The sequence below is a fragment of the Halichoerus grypus genome, chromosome 5, assembly GCF_964656455.1.
Source record: "Halichoerus grypus chromosome 5, mHalGry1.hap1.1, whole genome shotgun sequence".
Lineage (NCBI taxonomy): Eukaryota > Metazoa > Chordata > Mammalia > Carnivora > Phocidae > Halichoerus > Halichoerus grypus.
In genome coordinates this window covers 123,661,147-123,685,170 of record NC_135716.1, presented here as the reverse complement: position 1 = coordinate 123,685,170, position 24,024 = coordinate 123,661,147, and the positions used below count along the sequence as shown (strand labels likewise).

At 38.1% G+C, this 24,024-nt stretch overlaps 1 protein-coding gene across 1 annotated transcript in view; it reads left to right on the top strand.

Annotated features, from left to right (window-relative positions):
• The window catches only part of PTGFR (prostaglandin F receptor), a 44,577-nt gene extending 26,065 nt beyond the window's left edge, over positions 1-18,512 (top strand). Inside the window, exon 3 of the mRNA XM_036113406.2 lies at positions 14,608-18,512. Coding sequence (XP_035969299.1) covers positions 14,608-14,910 — 303 coding nt within the window. The 3' untranslated portion in view covers positions 14,911-18,512. The remainder of the gene's footprint in view (positions 1-14,607) is intronic.
• The last annotated feature ends 5,512 nt before the right edge of the window (positions 18,513-24,024 follow it).

The following is a 24,024-nucleotide window of genomic DNA, read 5'->3' as shown; positions in this document are numbered from 1 at the left end:
TAAACCCAGGACTCTGACTCTAAAATCTATATTTCTTTTAAAAAAGTGTAAGCTTTAAAATTTTTTAAAAATAGTTTTAGATGTACTGAAGAGTGTGCAGAATTATTATGGAGAGTTCCTGCATATCCTTTACTCAGTTTCCTCTCATATTGACATTTTGCCTTACCGTAGTACAATTGTCAAAATGAAGAAAATCACATTAGTACAATGTAATTAACTTAAGTAAAGACTTTATTTGGATCAACAGCTTTTCTACTAATGTCTTCTTTCTGTTCCAGTGTCCAATTCAAGATCCAACATTATATTGTCATGACAGCATTCATTGTCATGTTTCCTTGGTCTTTCCTTGTCTGTCATGACCTTGACACTTTTGAAAAGTTCTTGCATTATTTTGTAGGATACCCCTCAGTTTGGCTTTCTCTGATAATAAAACTGATATTCTCAACTGCCAGGCCTCTCAACAAAGATTTCTTGTATTTTCTAGATGAATATATTATTTTTGTATGATTAGTTTACATTTGTATGTTTTGATGGACTGTATCACTTTGAATCCTTGGAATCTTGAGAAGCAAAAATTTGTACAAGCAGCAACATTCCCTCTGCTGTTCCTTATAGAATTGGAGAGCTTCATGTTGGAAGGACTTCTGCAGCCAGAGTCTCTTACTTGCATTTCCCTTCAGACAGTGCCTTGGCCACTCAAGGGGCTGGAGGTGTGAGGGGTTGTCCTCGAACGTGCTTACATCTCAGCTGTGGGTGCCTGATTCTCTCTATGTGGTTCAGGTTCCTTCATGCCCCTCACTTGAGCCAGGAATTATAGAATGGGGTTTTCATTGTTCAGACAAGGAATCAATTCTACATTCTTTGTCACAAGACTTCTGTAATAGGGGCTGAAGAATACAAAGTTAGAGAGGTGTAACTTCTTTTCTTTTTTTTTTTTTTTTTGAGAGGTGTAACTTCTTTACAGCTTTGGAAAAGCCACTGTTGGCACTGAGCCATATAGAGAGGAAAGCAACAAGATAAGCCTTCCTATCGAGAGCTTCAAGCAAGTTGGCAAGGTCATGTCCCATGTATGCAATAGGGAAGTTTGGTTTTCCTTTCATTGCCTAAAATCTTTTAATGACCTGACATGTCTGCAGAACAAGGGCCAAATCCCTTAGTTAGTCAAAGAAGTCCCTTCCACAATACTCACAGCTTTCTTCACAGTGCTCCCTTGTGGTCTTGATTGCAGGACTTACACAGTTGCATTTATGTTTTTATGAAGGATGAAGGTCTTCCCATTAGAAAAGAGGGGCCTAATAATTCATCTTGACATCTCTAAATGCCTAGTACTGATTTATAATAGATGCTTTATAAATGCTTCTAGAATGATGAATATCTGCATAGGCTACCCCTTTTGTTATGTTTTGTCAGCAGAAATGTAAAGAAGACATTAAAAGTGCTACTTCAATGATCAATAGAAGACATTTGATTATATTCTGCACGCCATTTTTTTCTGTCTCTCTCAGTGGCAAGACAACCTGACTAGGATTTATCTGCCTTAGTTCCTGAACAGTGTCTTACCACAAAGAGCATGAGAATCACAGTATGATTTTAGATATTACAGATCTTCTCTTGTCCCAGCTTGGATGTTAAATAGCTATTGAGCAAATCACTGATCTCCTTGGCCTTGGTTGTTTTCTTCCCTGTGAAATGAACAAATTAGGCCACATGATTTTTAAGGTCCTTTCCAGTTCCAACCTTTAATCTTTTCTATAATAGAACATTTGTCTTAAATGTCAATCAGAGGGGGACTGTGTTATAACTCCATTCAAAATTCTGCTCTTTGAACAAAATGCTGAGAATTTTTTTACTGCTAGTTATACCTAGGATAACCATCACAGCTTAGTTGAAAAGTTCATGTATATCCTCCCAACATCTTCTTAATGGTATGAAAATGGTATCCAGTCCCAACATGCAAGATCAATATCAGGATGCCTAAACTGGAGCAATCCAGGGCTATTGCAATACTTCCAGTCTTACTTCACCTTTGTCACTCTGACATGCTCAAAGTTGTAACAAGGTACCTGCAATGCAATTCCGATTCTAACTGCCTGGAGTTATTTCAGATTTCACAGATTAGGGGCACTGTCTCCCTCAAGACTGCCCTCACTCCAGACACTAGCTGCAAGCCTGAAGATTCCCGGGCCCCTTGCTTTTCTGACCAACTGGCTACAAAATCAAGAGTTCCCACTACTTCTTCAGATTTATTAATTCTCTAGAATGACTCACAGAACTCAGGAAAATACTATACTCATGATTACAGCTTTATTGTAAAAGATACCCATCAGGCTAGCCAAAATAAGAGACCCATGGGATGAGATCTGGGAGGATTCCCCAACACCAGGCTTCCATGTCTTCAGAATGTTCTCATCTTCCCAATACATCAGTCTGTAGCAGCAACCAGGAAAGCTCACCTGAGCTTTGAATGTCCAGAGTTTTTACTGGGTTTCATTACCTACGCAGGATTGATGGAACCATTGACCATGTCAATCTCCAGGAGGTCAGGCTGACAGCTTGTGGCTCAAAGCCCCAACCCATCACAGATTTTCCTCGACTTCATGATGGGATTATGTCCTGATAAACCCATTGTAAGTTGAGAATATTGTAAGTCAAAGACGCTTTTTATGCATCTAACTTACTGACCATCATAGCTTGGTCTAACCTGTCTTAAACGTGTTCAGAACACTTACATTAGCCTACATTTGGGTAGAATCATCTAACACATAGCCTATTTTATAATAAAGCGTTCAATATTTCATGTAGTTTATTGAATACTGTACTGAAAGTGAAAAGCAGAACAGTTGTATGGGTAGTGATAAGTGTATCATTTGTTTACCTTGGTGATTGGGAGCTTTGGCTTGTTGCCACTTGCTGCCCAGCATCACAAGAGAGGAACATACTGCATATGGCTGGCCTGGGAAAAGATTAACATTCGAAATTTGAAGTATGGTTTCTGCTGAATGTGTACAGGTTTGTATTATCATAAAGTTGGAAAAATCCTAAGTTGAACCATCATAAGTTAGGGACCATCTGTAATTACATGAGTGGTCTTTCCACCATGGCCTGCCCCCATCCTGAAATTACCTAGGGGTTCACCAGGAATCACCTCATTAGCACAAACACCCATGATTTCAGGGGCCCACCATGAGTAATAAAGACACACCCATCATTTAGGAAATTCCAATGCTTTAGACGTTCCCTCCCAGGAATCAGGGACAACGGCCAGCCAAATTCTTTATTATACCACAACACTAAAAGTCATATAACAAAATTTTGTTTGTTGCTTTGAAATCTTAGAAACTCTTCCAATTCAATAGTTATAAATTGGGAGCAGTCTTTTGGAATTGGTACTATGCTTATATAATAATTTTTCACATAATGATTATACCAAGGAGAAATGTAGTTGACATTGGTTTGTTACTGAGACTATTTTTTTTTTTTTTAAGGATAGAGAGAGAGAGGGGTGGGGTGGGTAGCACGGAACCTAATGTGGGGCTTGATCTCACAACCCTGAGATCATGACCTGAGCCAGAGTACAACGCTTGACCGACTGAGCCACCCAGGTGCCCCCTTACTAAGACTTGTTTATATCAGATGGACAATACGCCTTTAAAAAACAAAAATAAATGAATAAAAAAACCCCACCCAGGTCCTGCTCTGTACTGCAAGAACTAACAAGAACTATACACAATTTAATTTACTCACTGGAACTGAAAAATTATTGCTAGACCTTTATTTCAAAGTGGTATCTTACTCAGTGACAAAAAATTGAAGACAACTGATACTTTTTTCTGAGAGGCTGCTGAAGTATAGGGTTAACGTGGCATCAAATTCAACACCATACTGAGATCCCAGGAGGCAGGAGCATTCCTGAACGTCCTCTATAGGCAGGACTCATTTCTAGAGATAGTCTGGCCGGAGATGATTGAAGCCCACTAGGCATGTGCTGGTGCTTTTGCCTTTTGCTTTATTTGGTGTCATTTGTCAGCAGGAATGATTGACATGTGTGGTGTTGGTTGACATGTATAACTTATATAGCCCTAACACCCCGTTTGCCCCAGATATCCAGGGTTCCAAACAGTTTCACCTACAGATCTTCCTGAACATCAAGGTGCAGGACAAAAACACCAGTGATTTTATTGGAATGAAGCCAGACCACTGGCTTTTTATAATAGAGATCCTCAAGATTGGACAAAGGAAAAGAACGGGATGACCACATACTGTTTAGCAAGCTACGAGTGAGGCAGTGAGCAATATCTCACTCAGGAGCATGACAAGGAAGTACTCCTGACCAACATCGTGATCTGTGAGAGCAATGGGAATGAGGTGCCTTCAGTGAAGCAAAAGTATGGGGTCAGTAGTGAATCAGAGGACATTTCATGGTTGGGTTACAGTAACTCATTAAAAGGGATGGAATGAACTTGTGTTCATTGTAGAAAATAACCACGACTTATCCATAAAATAGAGGACTCAGTCTGCTTCATAAAAGCCAGATATTGCAGGACTGTGAACCCCTTGTTAAGGGTAAATGATACTATGGCTGATGTATCCTTTCTAGTAGACCTCTTTGACACATTCTCAAAAGTTTTCTTAGGCTTTACTATAAGCCCTAGACTTCAGCTACAGTGGTAGCAGATACAATTCATATTAGCAACTGTGAATTCTTAGGTAAAAGAAATCTGGCAATTAGTAATTTTTTTCAGAAAGAACATCAGCTCTACTTAATAACTATATATTCTGCATTGTAAAAATTTTCTTTTTATTTAAAAGTTGGATTTTTGTGATTTTTAAAAAAAAGCTATGGGAATCTTTATTTAGAAATTTAGATGGCATAAGGTAGTAAGTTTTCATATTTTAGTAAAATTGATTTTTAGACAGTGATTGCTGGTCTCAGTCTTAACTGTAACTAACAAAAGAATTTAGTGCAATTTATTATTTTTAAAAAATTATTAGTATGCTGATTACATGATTATTATTACATTGATTACAGCAGTACATGATTAACTTTTTGAAGCCTGAGGGAAGTAACGATTAATGGAATGCAAAAATGCCATCATAATTGCATCCCTAAAATCATACCAGAAAGATACATCGGTGACATGGTTACACTAAACTTTCAAGGCCCACGTTTACCACTTTAAATAACTTAGGCTCTTACCAAAAATAAATAAGTAAATGAGTAAAATAAAATGAATTTAAAAAGATCCCCTCCTTACCCTGTTTAAGATCCCACAACCCATTAAATCTGTCTTCTATTGGATGTTGAACATAATGGTATCATAAACTTGATGAAAGCTCTTCATTTATGATGGCCATGTGGCCATTGAAGTAAATTGGGATAGTTTTGTGCATTATAGAGAAGGTTGTATGCCAATTAATAGTTAGGCACCAACTATTAGCCCAGCACAGTATAAAACGATAGTCATGGTTTGTGGCCTCCATGGACCCTAAAATTTCTTCTTATTCAATTATTTCTTCAGTTGGTATTTATCGAGTACCTGTTATGTACCAAGTATGGAGCGTGGCACTGAGGATAAAGGAGTCCACAAGACAGACAAGGTCTTTGTCTTGATGGGGTTGATGGAGCTGTGGAATCTGCTGCTGAGACAGTTGAAAGATAGATCATGGTTATCTTTTTATTTTTAAAGGGACACTCATTTCATTAAAAATTCTCATTAACTAATGAATTATTGTCCTAGAACTTAGAGAATGCTTCAGAAATTCTGAACTTCTGTAATAATAAAGGAATTTTGCCAGTTGGAAATTTCTCTTTGGAAAAACATAGTATGTTTCAGAGCAGATGTTTACTGAAACACCTTTCTCTACAGTCTGCTTTTGCTGTTGAAACAGTGTTGCCGACAGTCAAAGTAGTCTTTTGTTTCTGAAACAGGTGGCTCCCATATTATGACTAATTTCCGACTAGGTCTGTTCTAACTCACAGATGAGTTGCTAATAATTACTTTAGATATGACATGTTAGTTAAAAAGTTCTTGATTAGGATGAAAATGTCTTCTGTGTCTATCATTGCCAATGTTTAAAGCATAATCCATGTTTGTTAGCTTAACTATGGGTTTGAGGTAGATAATTACAGCTAGAAAGAACCAGAGTTTACAGTGCTGTTAAAAGCATAGTTCAAAGTAAAATGCCTCAGACTACTTTTATAACAAGGCAGGACATAAAAACAAACAACAAACACATATATTCTCATACACATGTTTTTCTTGTAAGATCTAAAAAATTTGCCTATTGATTTTTTATTTTCATCAGTGTCAAAGAACAGAAATGATAGAATAAGGGTAACAATTACAAGTGTGGATTAAAAAAAATAAATAAACGGGATCCAAAAGGACATCTGAAGACCAGTCAAATGATGAAAGAGGATACTAAAATGAAAATTATGCTGTTCATTGTGGAGTAGATATGAAGAAAAAAAAAGGATGCTGAGTTTTGTCTTATTGTCTGCATCACTTTATATCTATTAGTAAATTAAAAAAATCCTTCCCTTCCAGGACAGATAGGTTTCCTTTGGCCTTGCGTCTTTTTGACAACCATGCTTCTGAAGGACACCTCAGCTGAGTGGTACTGGACCCAACTGACCTACCTGTCACTTACATCTGTTGTTATGGGCACGAGAGATTTGGAGCAACATATTTAATAGCATACATTCCTGATTTTAACAAAAGATAGCAGTGAAAGTGCATTAATAGAAATACTGGGTGAAAAAGTGCTAGAATCAGCTAGAAAGAACACCAGATATGGGCAGAAAGAAATAAAAACCTAGTGAGTTAAAAATGAGACCTACTAATGCCAAGGAGACAAATACATGCATCCTCACTCACCATCTCCAGCTCTTCAAATCCTGACCCCATCACTTTTTAGTTCTATGACCTTGGGCAAATTACTTAACTTCTTTCTCCTTCATCTTGACGTAGGGATAATACTGCTTTCCTCAAAGAGTTGTTAACAGGATTAAATATGATAATAGTTGTAAAATATTAAAACAGTGTCTGGGGGCACCTGGATGGCTTAGTTGGTTAAGCGTTTGCCTTTGGCTCAGGTCATGATCTCGGGGTCCTGGGATTGAGCCCTGCATGGGGCTCCCTGCTCAGCAGGGAACCTGTTTCTCCCTCTCCCTTTCCCCCTGTTTGTGCTCTCTCTGTCTGTCAAATAAATAAATAAAATCTCTAAAAAATAAATAAAACAGCGTCTGGAACATAGTAAGTACTCATAAATGTTTGTTATTATTTTCGGTTTATCATCTTGTTCATAAATACACAATTATTGGTCTCATTACTGGGAATGGTTTAGTAAAAGATCAGAAGCTTTGAAGCAGGTAGATGGGTTTAAATCCTGCCTCTGCCACTTACCAGCAGTGGGAACTTGGGCAAGTTAATGTCTCTGTGATTTTGTTTTCTTACCTGCAGTATCAGAAAAATAGTAACTATCCCTGAGAATTTTGTGAGGATGAAATAGTTAAAGTATATAAATTGCCAACAGGACTTTTCCCTTCCCTTTCTTTCCTTTCTTGAAGACATGTTAGGGCAAAGGAATTCCATCGTTCCTACGGGGCCTAAGTCACCCTAGTGGACTGGTCTGGTCTTCCTGACTCTCCCCTGTGGCCGGAGCAGCCACACACTGAGAGGAACAGTCAATGGCCAGTTGTAGGTAGGCCAGAGCTTTTCTAGCGTTAAATCAATCTCACTAATCAGTGTTAGCTGTTGAGTCTAACAACTTATTTTATGCAGGAGGTGTAGGGATGGCAGAAGCCCTTTAGCCCAGATTAGGACCTCTAAGACAGAGAAGTCTCTGTTGTAGCATTTTGAATATATCCCCACCCCCCTGCCCTTTCTAGGTCCTCAAAACCCTTTTGGGATCTGGCCAGGTAGGAATCTCTGCATCTGCGCCTCTGCTCTTTACCCTCCACAGTGATTCTCGATTTTGACCAGAGATTAGGGACCCTTCCCTAAACAGTAAAATAAATGTTTGATTTATCACCTTAAAAAAATTAAAAATTTTAAACTAACTTTAATTGTAGCAGGTTCCTTTAATCTTAAGTACATAGGCACCCGGACAGGCTAGAGATGAATGGTCTCCGAGTCGGAGGCAGTCTTTGAAACACGGGTCTACATAAGCTTTCATTTACTTCTCTTGTTTTTCACCGTAAATCCTTGACTTCTTGAATCTGGGGCTGCCTAGCCTGCTTTCTGCTTAATCCTCCAAAATTCTGCATTTGAGACTACCTGTTTCTTCTTGTCTTTCTCATCTCAACTGTGGGAGTCTTTTCCCAATTATCCTGTCAGAAGTAGAGGAGAAAGATTTGAAGAAGTTAAAGACATAAGGCACGATATAATCGAAGGACTATTATGCAGACATTTCCTCATATAATACATTTTACACATGGTACTGATCTGGTGTCTATTGATGCCAATGGAATGGTGGCAAGTGTGAGGGGAGTGCAGAATGAGAGTTTATGAGATACAGAGAGATTAGGGAAGGCTTCCTGGAGAAGATGGGATTGGGAAGGGCGGAGGATTTAGACATGTCCTTCCTGGTGAGGGAAGGACAAGAAAATGATGTGTTGTGGCACTTATGGAATATTTGACAAATACAATGAACAAATTGAAATAAGATAAGTGAATAAGTAAATTGTGTCTGGAGGACCAGTTAGGAGCCCATAATAGAATGGTCTGGTTTTTAAGTGATAAAACAGCAAACTTGAGAGGGTTTGAGAGACATCATGTGAGTGGATCAAAGAGCATGTACAGGGCTCCTGCCCTGGGTTTGATATCTGAGGCTCCAGAATTCAATATTTATACCGCAAAGCAAATCCATTAAGACAGAGTCACAGGTACGGGACTGTAACTGTGCATATTTATGTCTAAATATTTATACATCCATACATATAAGTCTGAATAATTTGGAAATAAGCAGGGAAATGTGAGGGTTGTCTTGTTCCACATATTCACTCGGAGTACATCTAATAAGTAAGAAGCTTATTTCCTGTAATGCACTGGGAGCTAGGACCTATTCAAAGGAGAAACTAGCTGAGATAATCCTGGAGGCACAGATAGGAGTGGTTTGTCTGGATTTTAAGCAATGATTGTTTCACTGAGCTCTGTCCTTGTTTAACTATATAGAGAGCATAAATTTTATTTCTGACCAGTGCATTTTTTAATTTTTTATTTATTTATTTTTTAAAAAGATTTTATTTATTTATTTGACACAGAGAGAGAGAGAGACAGCAAGAGAGGGAACACAAGCAGGGGGAGTGGGAGAGGGAGAAGCAGGCTTCCTGCGGAGCAGGGAGCCCGATGTGGGGCTCGATCCCAGGACCCTGGGATCATGACCTGAGCCGAAGGCAGACGCTTAACGACTGAGGCACCCAGGCGCCCAGTGCATTTTTTTTTTAAAGGAAGATCAAGAAACTAGTGTATAAGAGGGGGACAGCCAGGCATTTGCAAGCCATGTTGTATGAGGAGCAGTAGAAGAAATGGAGAAATAGATAGAAGTTAATGTTATTAACGTATGTGAAAAGGTGACAGCATTTATTCCATGATGCTCTGGAGACAAAAACTAGAATATGTAAATTTCAACTCATGATGATAGAGAATGTTCTACAACTCACAGTTTATTTTTTTTAAATTATTTTTAGAGAGAGCGTGCACAAGCATGGTAGGAGGGGCAGAGGAGAGGGGGAGAAAGAATCTTAAGCAGGCTCCATGCTGAGCATGGAGCCTGACTCGGGGCTCGATCTCATGACCCTGAGATCATGACCCTGAGATCGTGACCAGAGCCGAAATCAAGAGATGGGTGCTTAACTGATGGGGCCATCCAGGTGCCCCAATAACTCACATAGTTTAAATGGAAGGGATTCTCCCATGAGTCGTGCTGAGTCTTTTCCACCAGATACTTAAAGACACCTGCAAGGAATTTCTGCTTTATAAAGAGGATGGGACTGGAAGAAGGAAACTTTCCTGCTTTCTCTAAGATTTTGTGATTCTGTCTTCTCATGTGAGGCGATATAGAGTTCTGTGTGTTTATAAGTGAAGCATATTCTGTCTCCCTTTGTTCTTAGAATCTGTTCAGTTACATTCCTGCTTTACTTTCTGAAGTATGGACTTGTACCTTGGTGGTAGTGATCACATGAACACATAATTTTTTACTCTATATCATCTCTAGCTTTGCGCTAAGAAATTTGAACAGAATTCCCTGGATCCCTCTGACTAGGAGACATCAATCCTAAATCTTGTTTAGTTGCCCCTGTCTTGTCATCCTTGGCCTATTTTAGGGGCAAGGTGTGTGTATCTGTGTTAATCTGAAGGGAGAAAGAGAAAGGCTTCTTCAGGCATTTTTACGATGGGAACAGGGCCTCAATTCTGCACTGTTTTCTCCTTCCTCCCCAACACAGCCTCAGGGTGGGTGGGGATGTTAGCAGGAGAAGTGGCAGGAACAGGGCCAGCAAATGCCCTTTTCTTGATGCTGAAACAGATTCTAACCGTGTCCTTCCCTAGGTGTGCTTGCTGTGAGGTCTCTGTTCCTTCAGGCAAGTGCTTCCCATAGTGTCTCCCACTCCTCAGAAGGCTTTCTCTACTCTCTCTCTGGGTGACGTTCGGTAAGAAGATTGAGCAAGTACACCGGGGCCGTAGGCAGTCTAGTGGAGTCATTAGAAGGACAGGCCCTGGACAGGCTCTGATGCTTCCCATGGACTGGCCCTTATCTTGCTGAACCATACTTTCCTTATCTGTAAGATGCAGATAATGCAAATGTCACAGGGTTGTTAGGAAGATTATTTGACCTATATATAAAAAAGAGGCTTCCTAGCACAGGGAAATACTCAGCTCTAGTTTCTGTTGTTAGTATTCATGGCTATGTCTCTCACTCCTCCGTGGCACATTCTGGTTTACAGGAGACTTTCCACCTTTCCCATGATACAGGATCCCATAACTGCCAGAATGACCAGTTCTTCCGGACTCGTGCTGGCCTGTGTTTTCATAGTGGTCAGTTTCTATGAGGGGTCTGCCGTTTGTCATAAGGATGTTCTCTTAACTGTATAGTTTGTTTTCATTCAGTTAGGAATAATTTATTTTTATTGTAACTTAGTACATTCTCTATTTGGTCTCTAGTGTATATCTTTTGATTGTACTTATTTTACATTTTCTGGAGGTTTTCTTAAAGAAGGGATCACATATGACATAACATATATACATTTTATTTATTTTACATTTTGTTATATTTGGTATTCTGGGATAAATGACTATATTTTATTCCTTTAAAAAGTGTCAGAAAAAGAAGTTAAAACATTATTTTGTAGGTACTAGTAGCTGAGGACCATATGGACAGTTATTCCTAGGAATTCTGGCATAAATCTTTCCACCAAACAGACTCAAAAAAAAAAAAAAAAAGCAGGCCTGGGAGAAGAGACTGGAATAGCAAATGAAAATGCATGGATTCTACAAATGAACTTTCTTGATTTTGATGAACTTTTTGATTTTTCAGGTATATATTTTTTCTTCTCTGTGTACTGTTTGGTTTAAAATTTTTCCCATTATTCATTTTATACATCATTTCTTCAGCTGGTCTGAAGGAGCAAATATGCACATACAGTATGATGGTTGGGATTGTCCCATTCCAAAGGGGGCTGTATCTATACAGCATGCCCTGTTTTCTCATTTCTTTGCAACTTTGAGAGTCTTTCAGCAGAGGCAGGAATGTGCTGTCAACTGGGTCATTGGTTTATCTTCTATCAATACATACATCCAGTAGAAAATAAAAAGTTGTTCTGTACAAGTGTTTGTATTTTGCAGCACTGATCTATACTTTGGGGATGGGCAACATTATGCAGCTATTCTATGCTGGGGTATAAGAAATACCATATGCTCTTGTCCTCCCCCCATTGTAGTATTTTTGTCTTACTTATCTCTAAATCATCTACCATGCTCAAAATACTATTTTAAAAATTCTTAATGAGTAGTCAGTAAATGGGAAATGACTGAAATATTGTTACCTTTTATATTTAATGGAGTAGACATTTATACAATTTAAGTATGGAAAAAATCATAGTTGTAAAGAAGTATCCTCTTAGAGCCTCTATATTTCAATTTTTTACAGTTTTTTTTAAACCTGTATTTCTGGATTTGCGTAAGAGTAATTTTTTCCCCCGAAGTTTCTTGCAGTCACTATTGCAGAGATAAAATATTCTATTTCATGAATGCTATATGGTTAAATCACCACAAATATATTTAACTCTAAAAGTCACCTGTTTAGTTGAGATGGATTCAGTAATTTACGTAAGGTTCCTTTTCCAAAACTGCCATTGCAATTCAATTAAAAAGAAATTTCTCAGGGCGCCTGGGTGGCTCAGTTGGTGAAGTGTCTGCCTTTTGCTCAGGTCATGATCTCAGGGCCCTGGGATCGAGCCCCGCGTCGGGCTCCCTGATCAGCGGGGAGGCTGCTTCTTCTGCCTCTGCCTCCCCCCGACCCCCTGCTCATGCTCTCTCTCTCAAATGAATAAATAAAATCCTAAAAAAAAAAAAAAAGAAATTTCTCATTTGCAAATACTCATAGGTGCTGTGGTATTTAAAAATCCATCATTTGTACCTAGTTCTTTAGTCACCAGTCATCTAAATAACACAGAAGTTCAACTTCTCAAACATGGAGATGGAATGGAATGGTCCCTTGGCAAAGCTTCCAGATGGGACTTTTTCACCATCCAGTAAGTTTGGATTGTAACTTCATATTCACAACTAGTCCCTATCTTTGTGGTTATTTAAGTGTCAGACCCAAAGATCAGTGTTTGGATGATAATATTATAAGGGACAGTAACTTGCAGATCAGTGGATTGTACTTCTGTGTACCCTATCATTCCCCAAAGTCACCGTCTCTGAACTAGTGTTCTGTGTTGACAGAAAGGAGAAAAGGAATAGTCTGCTTCTTAGAATAAGGAAACTATGTGTGAAAACATCCACTTCAGTGACTAGAGGAGAACCGTGTATAATTATTAGAGACATTGTTCATGTGCAAATAGATGTTGATAAAATTCTAGAAAATGGTTTGGTGTCTAAGAAGTTGGACATTCCACCAGAAATAGTTTTGATTATATATTTATTTAAATTTCCTTAAAAAATAGTGCCAAGGGAAATTCAGACAAACTACAGCAGAATCACTATAAATTCAAAATTAGTCAAGTCTGAATAATTGAAGTTTTGATACACTAGAAAAATTGCAAAAACTTAAAATTTTCGATAACCGCATCTGAGATCATGGGTCAGTAAATAGCCCTGCCTATGGCATCTTTTACGTGCCTGTGTTATGCTACAACATTTAACTGTTTGTGTTCTTGTTGGGCTCTCCTCATAGGGACTTCATTCATTTAATTCATTCCCCCACAAATATTAACTGCCCTACTGTATACCAGGTGCTGGGGATACAACAGAGAGCCAATCAGAGAAAAATATAGGTTTTCAAGAAGATTCTATTTTAATATGAGAGACAGAAATAAAAACTAGATAAATAAGCAACATATATCATATGTTAGATGGGATTTCTCTAAATATTCACCTCTGCATCACTCATATCTAGCACAATACCTGGATATAGTAAACACTCAAAAGCTACTCACTGCTAGATTGATTTATGAGATAAAATTGACCTATAACATCATGTTACTTTCAGGTGCACAACATAATGATTTGATATTTGTGTATATTGCAAAATGATCACCACAATAAGTCTAGTAATGTCACCACAAAGTTCCTTCACCTGTGGCAAGCACCAATCTGTTCTCTGTATCTGTGAGTTTAGCTTGTTGTTGTTGTTTGTTTGTTATAGATTCCACATATGAGTGAGATCTAGATTAATTTACTTTTATGATTACTCAGAGGAACAAAAACATAATTTTTAAAATTACCTTTGCTTTTAAATGTGAACAGCCACTGGAGTCCTGAAGTGGCCCACAGATACACATAGACTTGCGGTAGAGGCCGTATAGAATAACTTGCAGAATAAAACTGTTATCTATGAGTAAAGTAGCCTGGCAGATTTATTAATTGTGGTGACCTTAACAATGGGTATAATTGTATTACATGGCCCAAATGAATGGATATTTTATGTCACCATCTACCCGTATCAGATGCTCTGAATTCATTCTAAAAACCTCTTATCTATAGTTTATCTGTACTTTAATTTATTTACATAAATAAACTTCAGTTTTTTTTTTTCATGGAAACATACACGTGTGTGTTGGCTTTGAACTTCACTATTCGCAAAAGTAAGAAAAAGTCAGTTACTTATATCAGTGTTTGTCCTCTCTTGGGTCGTTCTATTTGTGCACATTTGACTTGCCATATAAGTTATCATTTTTGTAGTTCTAATATCAGTTTGAACTCAAAGGATCCAGATGTCTACGTCAATGTTCCTGCTACTGTTCATTTCTTTTTGTCAGTGTTTTGCAAAATAACATCACTTTGTGGAATGTGAAATGGATACCTTGCAGCTTAGCTAGTTAAGTTAAACAACTATAGGACTGAGAAAATATCTGTATCAATGGATTTTATTTTGCTTGTTTTGCAGGTGACAATGGCCAACATTGGAATAAATGGAGATCATTCTCTGGAGACCTGTGAAACAACACTTTTCGCTCTCCGAATGGCAACATGGAATCAAATCTTAGATCCCTGGGTGTACATTCTGCTGCGGAAGGCGGTCCTTAAGAACCTCTACAAACTGGCCAGACGCTGCTGTGGAGTGCATGTCATCAGCTTGCATGTGTGGGAGCTTAGCTCCATTAAAAATTCCTTAAAGGTTGCTGCTATTTCTGAGTCCCCAGTTGCAGAGAAAATAAATCAGCAAACGCCTGGTTTAATAGGACAGTAAGGCAGTGTAGATCTAGGGCAACTTTCAGGCAAGTTTTGTCAATATTTCAGTTAATTGGATAGAGATAGAAAGCCTAACTGGAAAATTCAGACCTCAGCAGTTAGTTTGGGGGTACTTTTGTCAGATTCGGCTGTTGAAATTTGTTAAATTCACTGTACAATTGCATCTTTTCACTTGTTTTTGTCAACTGGAGGTAAACATGATGCGATGATGCCATGGGAGTCAAAATGAAAGAAAAATTTGGCTTATTTGTGTTATTCACGCTTTTGGAATGAATGACTCTGTTGAAGCCTAAAGCATTTGCATGTCCTATTTGTCAAAGAGCATCTTTCTATTGACTTGCACAGGGAAATAGCTGTTTGGGTGTCATTGCTCTGCAGCTGTTCCTGATAAACGAGGCTCATGAAGTGGAGCATGCTCATTGTGGGGTCTGGTCTGTTATACCCCTCATTATGTAGCTTCAATCAATGTATGTACGCTCATGTCTCATGGGATTCACGGTGGCTTTTTATAGTGACCTTCATGACACCAGGTGTGGCCATCAGGTTGCCTGACCTCGTGAGGCTCCTTAGAACGAGCCTATCCTTGTCATGTTGACAAATATGACTGCTTGCATGTATTATTGTGAAGGTAAATTGTTGCTTGAAGGTTTTTTTGTGTGAGTCATAGATTTGCCCAGTTTTCACATAATCTCCTTTTCCTCTGAAAGTTCTAGTGCACAGTAAATAATTTTTTGAGAAACAAAGGCTCTATTTCAGCACATTATCTGGGTGATTTGCCTTATAGCAGTTTCTACGAAGCTCTGGCACAGATAATGCAAACAAACAGAACTTAAAACCCCGTGGATAGGTACAAAGCATATTGGCAAAGAAGTTCTACTTTGAACTGCCATTTCTGTATTAGAGAACAAAAGAAACACAATCTATATATAATATTCAAAGGCTATCTGCAGCTAGCGTGTTTGTGCTTTCTACACACACACACACAGCATATCAAAAATTTCTGTTGAAAGCTAGTTCATTAAATCTGTAAGATGGCATCTTCTAGAGCCTATGTTACCTATGTCAAGGGGAAAATTGGCAATTAGTCAGGCATTTGGTGATCATTATTATGGGTAACCAAGAGATCAGGGGATAATGATCTCTCTTCAAATTTCCCAGTAATACTTCAGACTTCTTTGCTTCTTTGTGTAATTCAACCCCCCAAATTTTAGTAATCATTGAAAATGTCCTGGGGCTAGCAGAACATAGGGTAAGGAGTTCTGCTTCACAGTAAGGGAATGTATTTCTGTAAAAGAATTATTGCTTTCATTACTTGTGGTCCATTTAAAAAATTAACCTTCTCTGTGCGACTGATTTCACGTTCTCCAGGAAATCTATGTGTTTCAGCTAGACTTAAATTATTATATTCACAAATTTTTGCTTTTGACTGGTAATATACATTGGAAGTTGTTGTCAACTTTTGTGAATTTTGGTAAATTCTTATGAACAAATGAAAAGAAATTAAGCAAATAACCTCATTGAAGATTTAAAGGAAACCACTTTTTTCCAGTGAATTTAAAGAGGGGAAATACACACACACACACACACACACACACACAGGGGCACATGATATTCTTAATTTAAGACCAGTAAATGATGAATCACACAAAGTTAGGTTATTCTCATATATAGAATACATAGTAGTTGCTCATAAAATACTTGCCAAGTTGAGTTACAGACAAGAGTTTTTTTGATGCAAAATGGGCATGGACTTGCAAAGTTTTTGTGCATTTTTACTTAAAATGACAATTACATATTGGTTATTTTGATATATATATGTGTGTATATGTATATTTAAATATCCAGTGTATATACTTAAAAAAAAAAGCCATTGCAATTTGTGATTGCTATTACATTACAGGAATGTTCTCATGTGTTTCAAGAGCACTTAAAGCCTAGAACACTGAGATGGCTTAGAGGAGACATTTATTTCACAGCTCCTTAAGAGAGTGTTGGTGTCCTGGGAGCTGAGTCACAAGGAACCACAGCTTCATCCTTCCTCCTCATGCTGGATAGGATGCTGTAGCAAACATTTCCATGTATTGTGACCCGGGAGACACATGCAGAGAAACTCTTGTTCAGGGCTCCCGGCCTCTTCTCCTCAAGGCTTCTAAGTAAATGGCATCATGGTTGTTCTATTGCCATGATGTCACCCTGGCCACCTGTATCTATAGTGAGGAGATACTGTGACCTTACCATACGTGGGAATGCATGGGCGTGTAAGGTGTTAGGGAATGACAGGGCAGTCACTCTCTGCATATCCTGGAAGGATTCTCTTTATTATCTGAGCACAGGCTTAGGGCAACTAAGTTGGTTTATAATGAGGTTAAACCCAAGAAGTAGACACCAAAAATTGAAAAAAAAAAAGTAGTAAAAGAATATGCATTTACATTGTGTTAAGACTTTTGTCTAAGGAAAATGAAATAAAGTGAACACAATATGCATATATCTGACTTCAGAATTTTATTTCTGTTATTATATATATTTCAGTGTAGTTCAGCATCTTATTGTGTGTTGAATAATAGAGTGTAGCATCCATCAACCACTTTCATAGAAATGTTCAAAGTGAAAATACACTTGTTCTGATTACTGGAAACAAATAGTACAAATAGTGTTCACCAGGTTAACCAATTTTGAAATTTTAAGCTCTGTTTTAAAATTTATAATTAGACTGTCAGAGCAACTGAATTGCCCTTCTCATTGGGTAAAGTAGTATCAAAGCCACTTCACTTACTATTTGATCATATTACTTCTGGGAAAATTTATTATTCTGGGCAAATGACTTGCAAATGCCAGGCTTTTTCTTTTGTTAGTGAATTTAAAAACTGAGACAAAAAAAGCCAACAGCATATGGGTTTTTATGATTATGAATACAAAGATAATGCTGACTCATAATTAGTTGTAAGTGCATCCCAATGTATCACACTTTCTACTGAGGATTTAACTAAGTGACAGAAATATTCTACATTTTTTCCTAAAGGCTGAAAGTTCCTTTTAATTATTTGTATTGCTGAAGTGCAAAATACCTAAAAGTCAACTCATACACACACACACACGCACGGACACAGATGTATCTGTCTTACGCAATAAATGGTCTTGTTTGCTCATTTTCAGTCTTTAAAAGAAAAACCCACTTTAGTTTTGTATCTAATCTAAATTTACAGCCCAGATAAGAGCACTTGCTAAACACATAGATGAACTTCTTGTGAAACTTCCTGTTAGCTTTGCCTGTATCACCGTCATTGCTCCAAATTAATAAACGAAGGTCAGAATATGAAAGATGAGAATGCACATTTTCTTACTTCTTCATCTGGGTGTCAGATATTTTACCACGTGGTAAATAATGTTGGACTTCAACTTGTTACTGAGGTATTTTAACAGTAGATACAATGTGTTATGTGAATATATTTTGTGTTCTTCATACTTGCTGGACTGTATGAGATTAAACAGTGATATGTATATTTTGTGACTTGTATCAGTGTGCAACTCATGTAATTTTAGTGTTTTGACTAGTTTAAAACTTCAAACAAATGATTTACAATAAACTTGGACTAGTGTTTATCAAGAGTGGCTATTTTTCGGAAGGTCATATAAAGCTTGGAACTCTTGAACCTAAACTTCCATTTTTATCTATTTGGTGGGAAGAACGCCGCCTGTTCCAACCAGCAGTTCAAACTCCCAGTCCAAACCCTCCCGCCGCCTGAGCCCTCCTCCTCCGAGCTGATCATCCTTTTGCTCATGGGAGCCCCCTCTTCGACAGACCCCCATTCTCAAACAGAATCTTCACCTAGTCAACCTTCTCCCTACCCTAACCCTCTCGCTGCTTGAACCCCTCTTCCGATGCTGGCACCAACAGAGCCCCCTGCCCATGCAAACAACGAGGACAACTGAATCCCCAGCCCCCCTGTCCTCTCTTCAAAATAAATAAATAAATAAATAAAACAGCTTCAAAAACAAACCCCTTCGCTCCCAGCTGGAAGACCCCTCAGTGTCCGAGGTAGAATGAAACATGGCTTTTAAATACCCGAGGCCTGGGTTTGCAAGCTCTGCTACTGGTTAGAAGAATTTCAACTTGTTTTCTTTTTTTTTTTTAAAGATTTTATTTATTTATTTGAGAGAGAGAGAATGAGAGACAGAGAGCATGAGAGGGAGGAGGGTCAGAGGGAGAAGCAGACTCCCCGCCGAGCAGGGAGCCCGATGCGGGACTCGATCCCGAGACTCCAGGATCATGACCTGAGCCGAAGGCAGTCGCCCAACCAACTGAGCCACCCAGGCGTCCCTCAACTTGTTTTCTTTTATTACCTTTGGTATCTGTTTCCTGCCTCCTTTGTTGTTGTTGTTGTTGTTGTTGGGGTTCACCTAGGCAGGTCATAAATTTTGATCGGAATCTGATAATTTCCAAAACACACTGGCCTAGATGTGTCAGGATAGCAGAGAAATGTCTGTGATAACAAACCGCCGCCCAAGTCTTTGTGCCATGAACCTTCAAAGGTTTATATCTCACTCATGGCTCCTGTCCCCTCAGAACGGGAGCTCTGCCTATTGTAATCACTCAGAGACCTTAGGTGACAAAGCAGCCACAGTCTTCTAGGTTGCTGTTTGCCGTGCTGCAGGGAAAAAAGCATGGTGAATCATGAACTGGCTCCTAGAGCTTCCACCTAGAGGTAAGACGTATTCCTTTTGCTCACACATCTCTGGCCAAAGCAGTTGATGGCCTACCTCCTTCAAGGAAGCAGGTTAGTGCAATACTATGATATGCCTTGGAGGCGAACTGAAAATAATTGGTGGACAGCACAAATGATTTCTATATTAGGTCAAATATTTTCATTCTTGCCCTTCTAATATAATTCAAACTAGAATTGTTTATTTTAAAGTTTTTATTTATTTAAGAAAGTCATGGAATGAAAGCATATAGGATTCATTCTTCTAAGTAGCTTGTAAAATATAAAGATAAGGCAGAATGAATGCCACATATGCTGTTTGCAATTAATAGGAATTTTAGAAGTTAAAAGATCAATATGGAATAAGAAGTGAAAACACTTTTTTTGGTTTTGTTTGTTTGTTTTTAATTTGAGAGAGAGAGCGAGAGAGCATGTGCACACAAGAGCAGGGGGAGGGGCAAAGGGAGGGAATCCCAAGCAGAGCCCGGCACCGAGCCCGACATGGGGGCACTCGATCTCACAACCCTGAGATCATGACCTGAGCCGAAACTAAGAGTTGGATGCTTAACCGACTGTGCCACCCAGGTGCCCTGAAAATACCATTTTATATATATCCTTATTCATACCAAAGTAGAGGCAGAATTACTGAAATCTAGAGGAACTGTATTTTAGATTTAAAGTGTGCTTTACATTTCCACTTATACAAGCATATAAACTCTTAGAGTTTTGTATTTAATAACATTTGAGTTCTTTTTTAATATCTGATTGGTAAAACCTCAAATTAACAAAATGCCTCTGTTGTAGTGCTAACTTTCCCATGTTCAATAAGGCAATCCTATACTAGTATACACCTAAATAATTTTAGTTTAAAAAAATGAGATTCTACTAGACATACTGTTGTGTTGTAAAACTTTTGTTTTTCAATAACCCATGTTGGTACATGCAGAGTATTCTTTTTAACAACTTAATACTCTTACATAAGAGAAGTGTACTATAAATAACAGTTTTCCCATTGAAGGAGAGCTGTTTTTGTTTTCAGTCATTTCCCTCTTTCCAATTACACTATTTCAATATGCACATCCTTATCCTTTCTTGTGTTCTGTGGGGTTGCTGGGTTAAGGGCACGCACATTTTCAATATCCATAGAAACCGCCCCATTGTGACGTGTGTACTCTCCTTCTCTTCCCAAGAAAAGGCCCTATTCCTGATACCACCTACTGTTTATTTCAGCAATCTTTTTATTGTCACCCATGTGATTGGCAAAAATAAATCATATTTAATATTAGCTTTGTTATGTTACTTGTATTTCCCATTGCTAATGAGGCTGAGCATCTTTTCATACCTTTATTAGTCATTTCCACTTCCTCTGTAAATTTTCTGTTCCTGACCTTTATCTATTTTTAATGTTAATTTTTTTCTTACTGACTTTCAGGAAGACTGTGTATATTAAGGATATTGTCTTAGTCAGCTTGAGCTGCTATCACAAAATACCATGGACTGGGTGCTTAAACAAGAGGAATTAATGCTTCAAAGTTCTAGAGGTTCAGAAGTCCAAGATCAAGGTGCCAGCCAATTAGACACCTGGTGAAAGCTCTCTTTGTAGCCATCTTCTTGCTGTTTCCTCACATGGTGGAGAGAGAGATAGGGGATGGGAGTGTAGGGGAGGGAGAGAAGATAGAAGGGAAAGGAGAGACTGAGAGAGAGAGAGAGAGAGAAAGAGAAAGAGAGAGAAAACCCTTGTCCCAAAGGCACAAATCCCATCATGAAGATCCCAGCCCTCATGACATCATTAAACCTAGTTACTTCCCAAAGGCCCCATCTTCAAATACCATCACACTGAGAATAGGGCTTAAACACATGAATTTTGAGGGGGGACACAATTCAGTCCATACTAGACTTTATTTTTTATGAATGTTAACAAATACTTTTCTTCTAAGGCTGCCATTTTCTTCTGTGCTGAAGGCATCTTTCAGCATACTAGATGAGTTCTACATTTTTACTTAGGCAGAACTAAACTTTCATGGGTTCTTTATTTTGTTTCTTATTTAGAAAAACTTCCTGTCCTCAAAGATTATAAATATATCTGCCTCTGTCATTTTCTACAGTTAGAGTTTTGTTTTTTATCTTTAGATATTGTAGTTTTCATGGAATTTATTTTTTTGTGCCATGTAAGATAGGGACCTTTTATATATATATATATATATATATATATATATATATATAAAATGTGTAACCAATAAACCCAACATCATAACAGCAATTTTAGAAAAAATATTTTTTTTGGTTATATTCTTGGGAGTCTTATCTGGGGTACCCTTTTATTAGGCTTTTTGAAATATTGAACTTAGCTCACCTGGCCTCTATTACTAATTCAGGTTGAGAATACTAGTCTAGACCACACAATTGTAAAAGTAATACTACTCTTAGGATTCAACAATGACCCTAAGACCTATCACCAGTAGGAAACGGGCTTTGAATTGCTTTTTTTCAGTAAAGAAATGTTATGTGTATGCCACATAATTTTATGTAATGCTATTTTGTTTTTGCCAGATGTCTGTGTGACCAACAGTTTCCAGATGGTTAAGTGGGTTCATTACGAGCTGTATTAGTCTGCTAGGGCTGCCATAACAAAGTACTACAGACTGGGTGGCTTAAACAACAGAGATTTATTTCCTCACAATTCTGGAGGCTGGAAGTCTGAAATCAAGATGTTGGTAAGACTGATTTCTTCTGAGGCCTCTCTCCCTGTCTTGTAGGTCGCTGTCCTCTCCCTGGGTCTTCACAAGGCCTTTCATCAGTATCTAATCTCCTCTTTTTATAATGACACCAGTCCTATTGGACGAGGGCCCACTCTAGTGACCTCCTTTAACCTTACTTGCCCTTTTGAAGACCTTATCTCTAAATCCAGTGGCCTTCAATGGAACTGGGGAATTAGGACTTGAACATATTAATTTTGAAGGGACACAATTCAGCCCTAACAAGAGTATAGTCTGCAATCCTGAGATAAAGTTACAGTAACTGACCTACACAGGGATTGAGCTTGTTATCACAAGTTTATTATCCAGCGGTTCTCAAATATTGGCATACATCTGTTTTACATAAAAGACTTGCTAAATGAGATTGCTGGGCCCCACCCCAGTGACTGATTCAGTCAGTCTTAAGAAGGGCCAGAAAACTTGTATTTCTTTTTTTTTTTTAAAGATTTTATTTATTTATTTGACAGAGAGAGACACAGCGAGAGAGGGAACACAAGCAGGGGGAGTGGGAAGGGGAGAAGCAGGCTTCCCGCTGAGCAGGGAGCCCGATGTGGGGCTCGATCCCAGGACCCTGAGGTCATGACCTGAGCTGAAGGCAGTCGCTTAACCAACTGAGCCACCCAGGTGCCCCAAAAATTTATATTTCTAACAAGGTCCCAGGGAAGGTCCCAGGCACTGCTGATCTGAGGAACACACTTTGAGAACCACTGGCTTAATCAACTGTGCTAATCAATCACAGATGGCATGATATGAAACATAAAAAGAAAAGTGAAACTTTTAGACAATGCAAAATTGTACTACTATTTTGGTACTGGCAATTTAATTCCTTTCGTAAGAACTGTTTTTCTCTAACCTGAAACAAATTGCCTAAAAAATGTCAGAGTTATGCAAGAAGGAGCTAGAAGAATGCAGGATGCTATCGATTGACAGTAAGAGTCACATACAAAAAGACAAAGCAGATGTAAGTGAGGCTATGGTTTAGCTGGTCACATGTCTCTTACTGGTGTCAAAAAGACTTTTGTTGTCATATAGACAGACAAAATTCCCATAGTAGTCTGGAAATATTGCTTATGTTTTATCACTAACCAAAAACCTCTTTTTTTTTTAAAAAAAGGAAAAAGAACAGTGCTATTTGGATTAACTTTACATTTTTCTCCCTTATGCTTCCAATGTTTATAACCTTCTTTGATCCTTACGTTTTCCACTCTTATTTGAGTCCAGTTAGTCTTAAAATAATTTCCTACTTCAGTAAAATAAATCCTGAGTCAGTTGTTGGCTTCCAAGGGGAGGAGGGAGTACTAAAACTTTTTCAGTTTCCAAATAGAATATAACACTAATACTTTTGGGACAAGTAAATTATTATAGTGGATTTTATTCAGAACAATCAGAATGACAGTAAAGAATAAATGGACCCAAACTAAATAAAAATACTTGAATTCAAAATCTCATTCTAAAGACATTAAAAATACAGCATCTTTTGTATAAATCCAAGTAAGTGGCATTTCTAAGGTCAGGAAAAAATAAATAAATAAATACAGAAGAAAAAGCCCAGGCTGAAGTTTTTCAAGACATGGTTCCACTCAGGAAAATTCTTTTCTCTCTTAAGAAGAGTATGTCGTTGGTCTCTGGGAGACTTACAAAGAATATCAAACATAA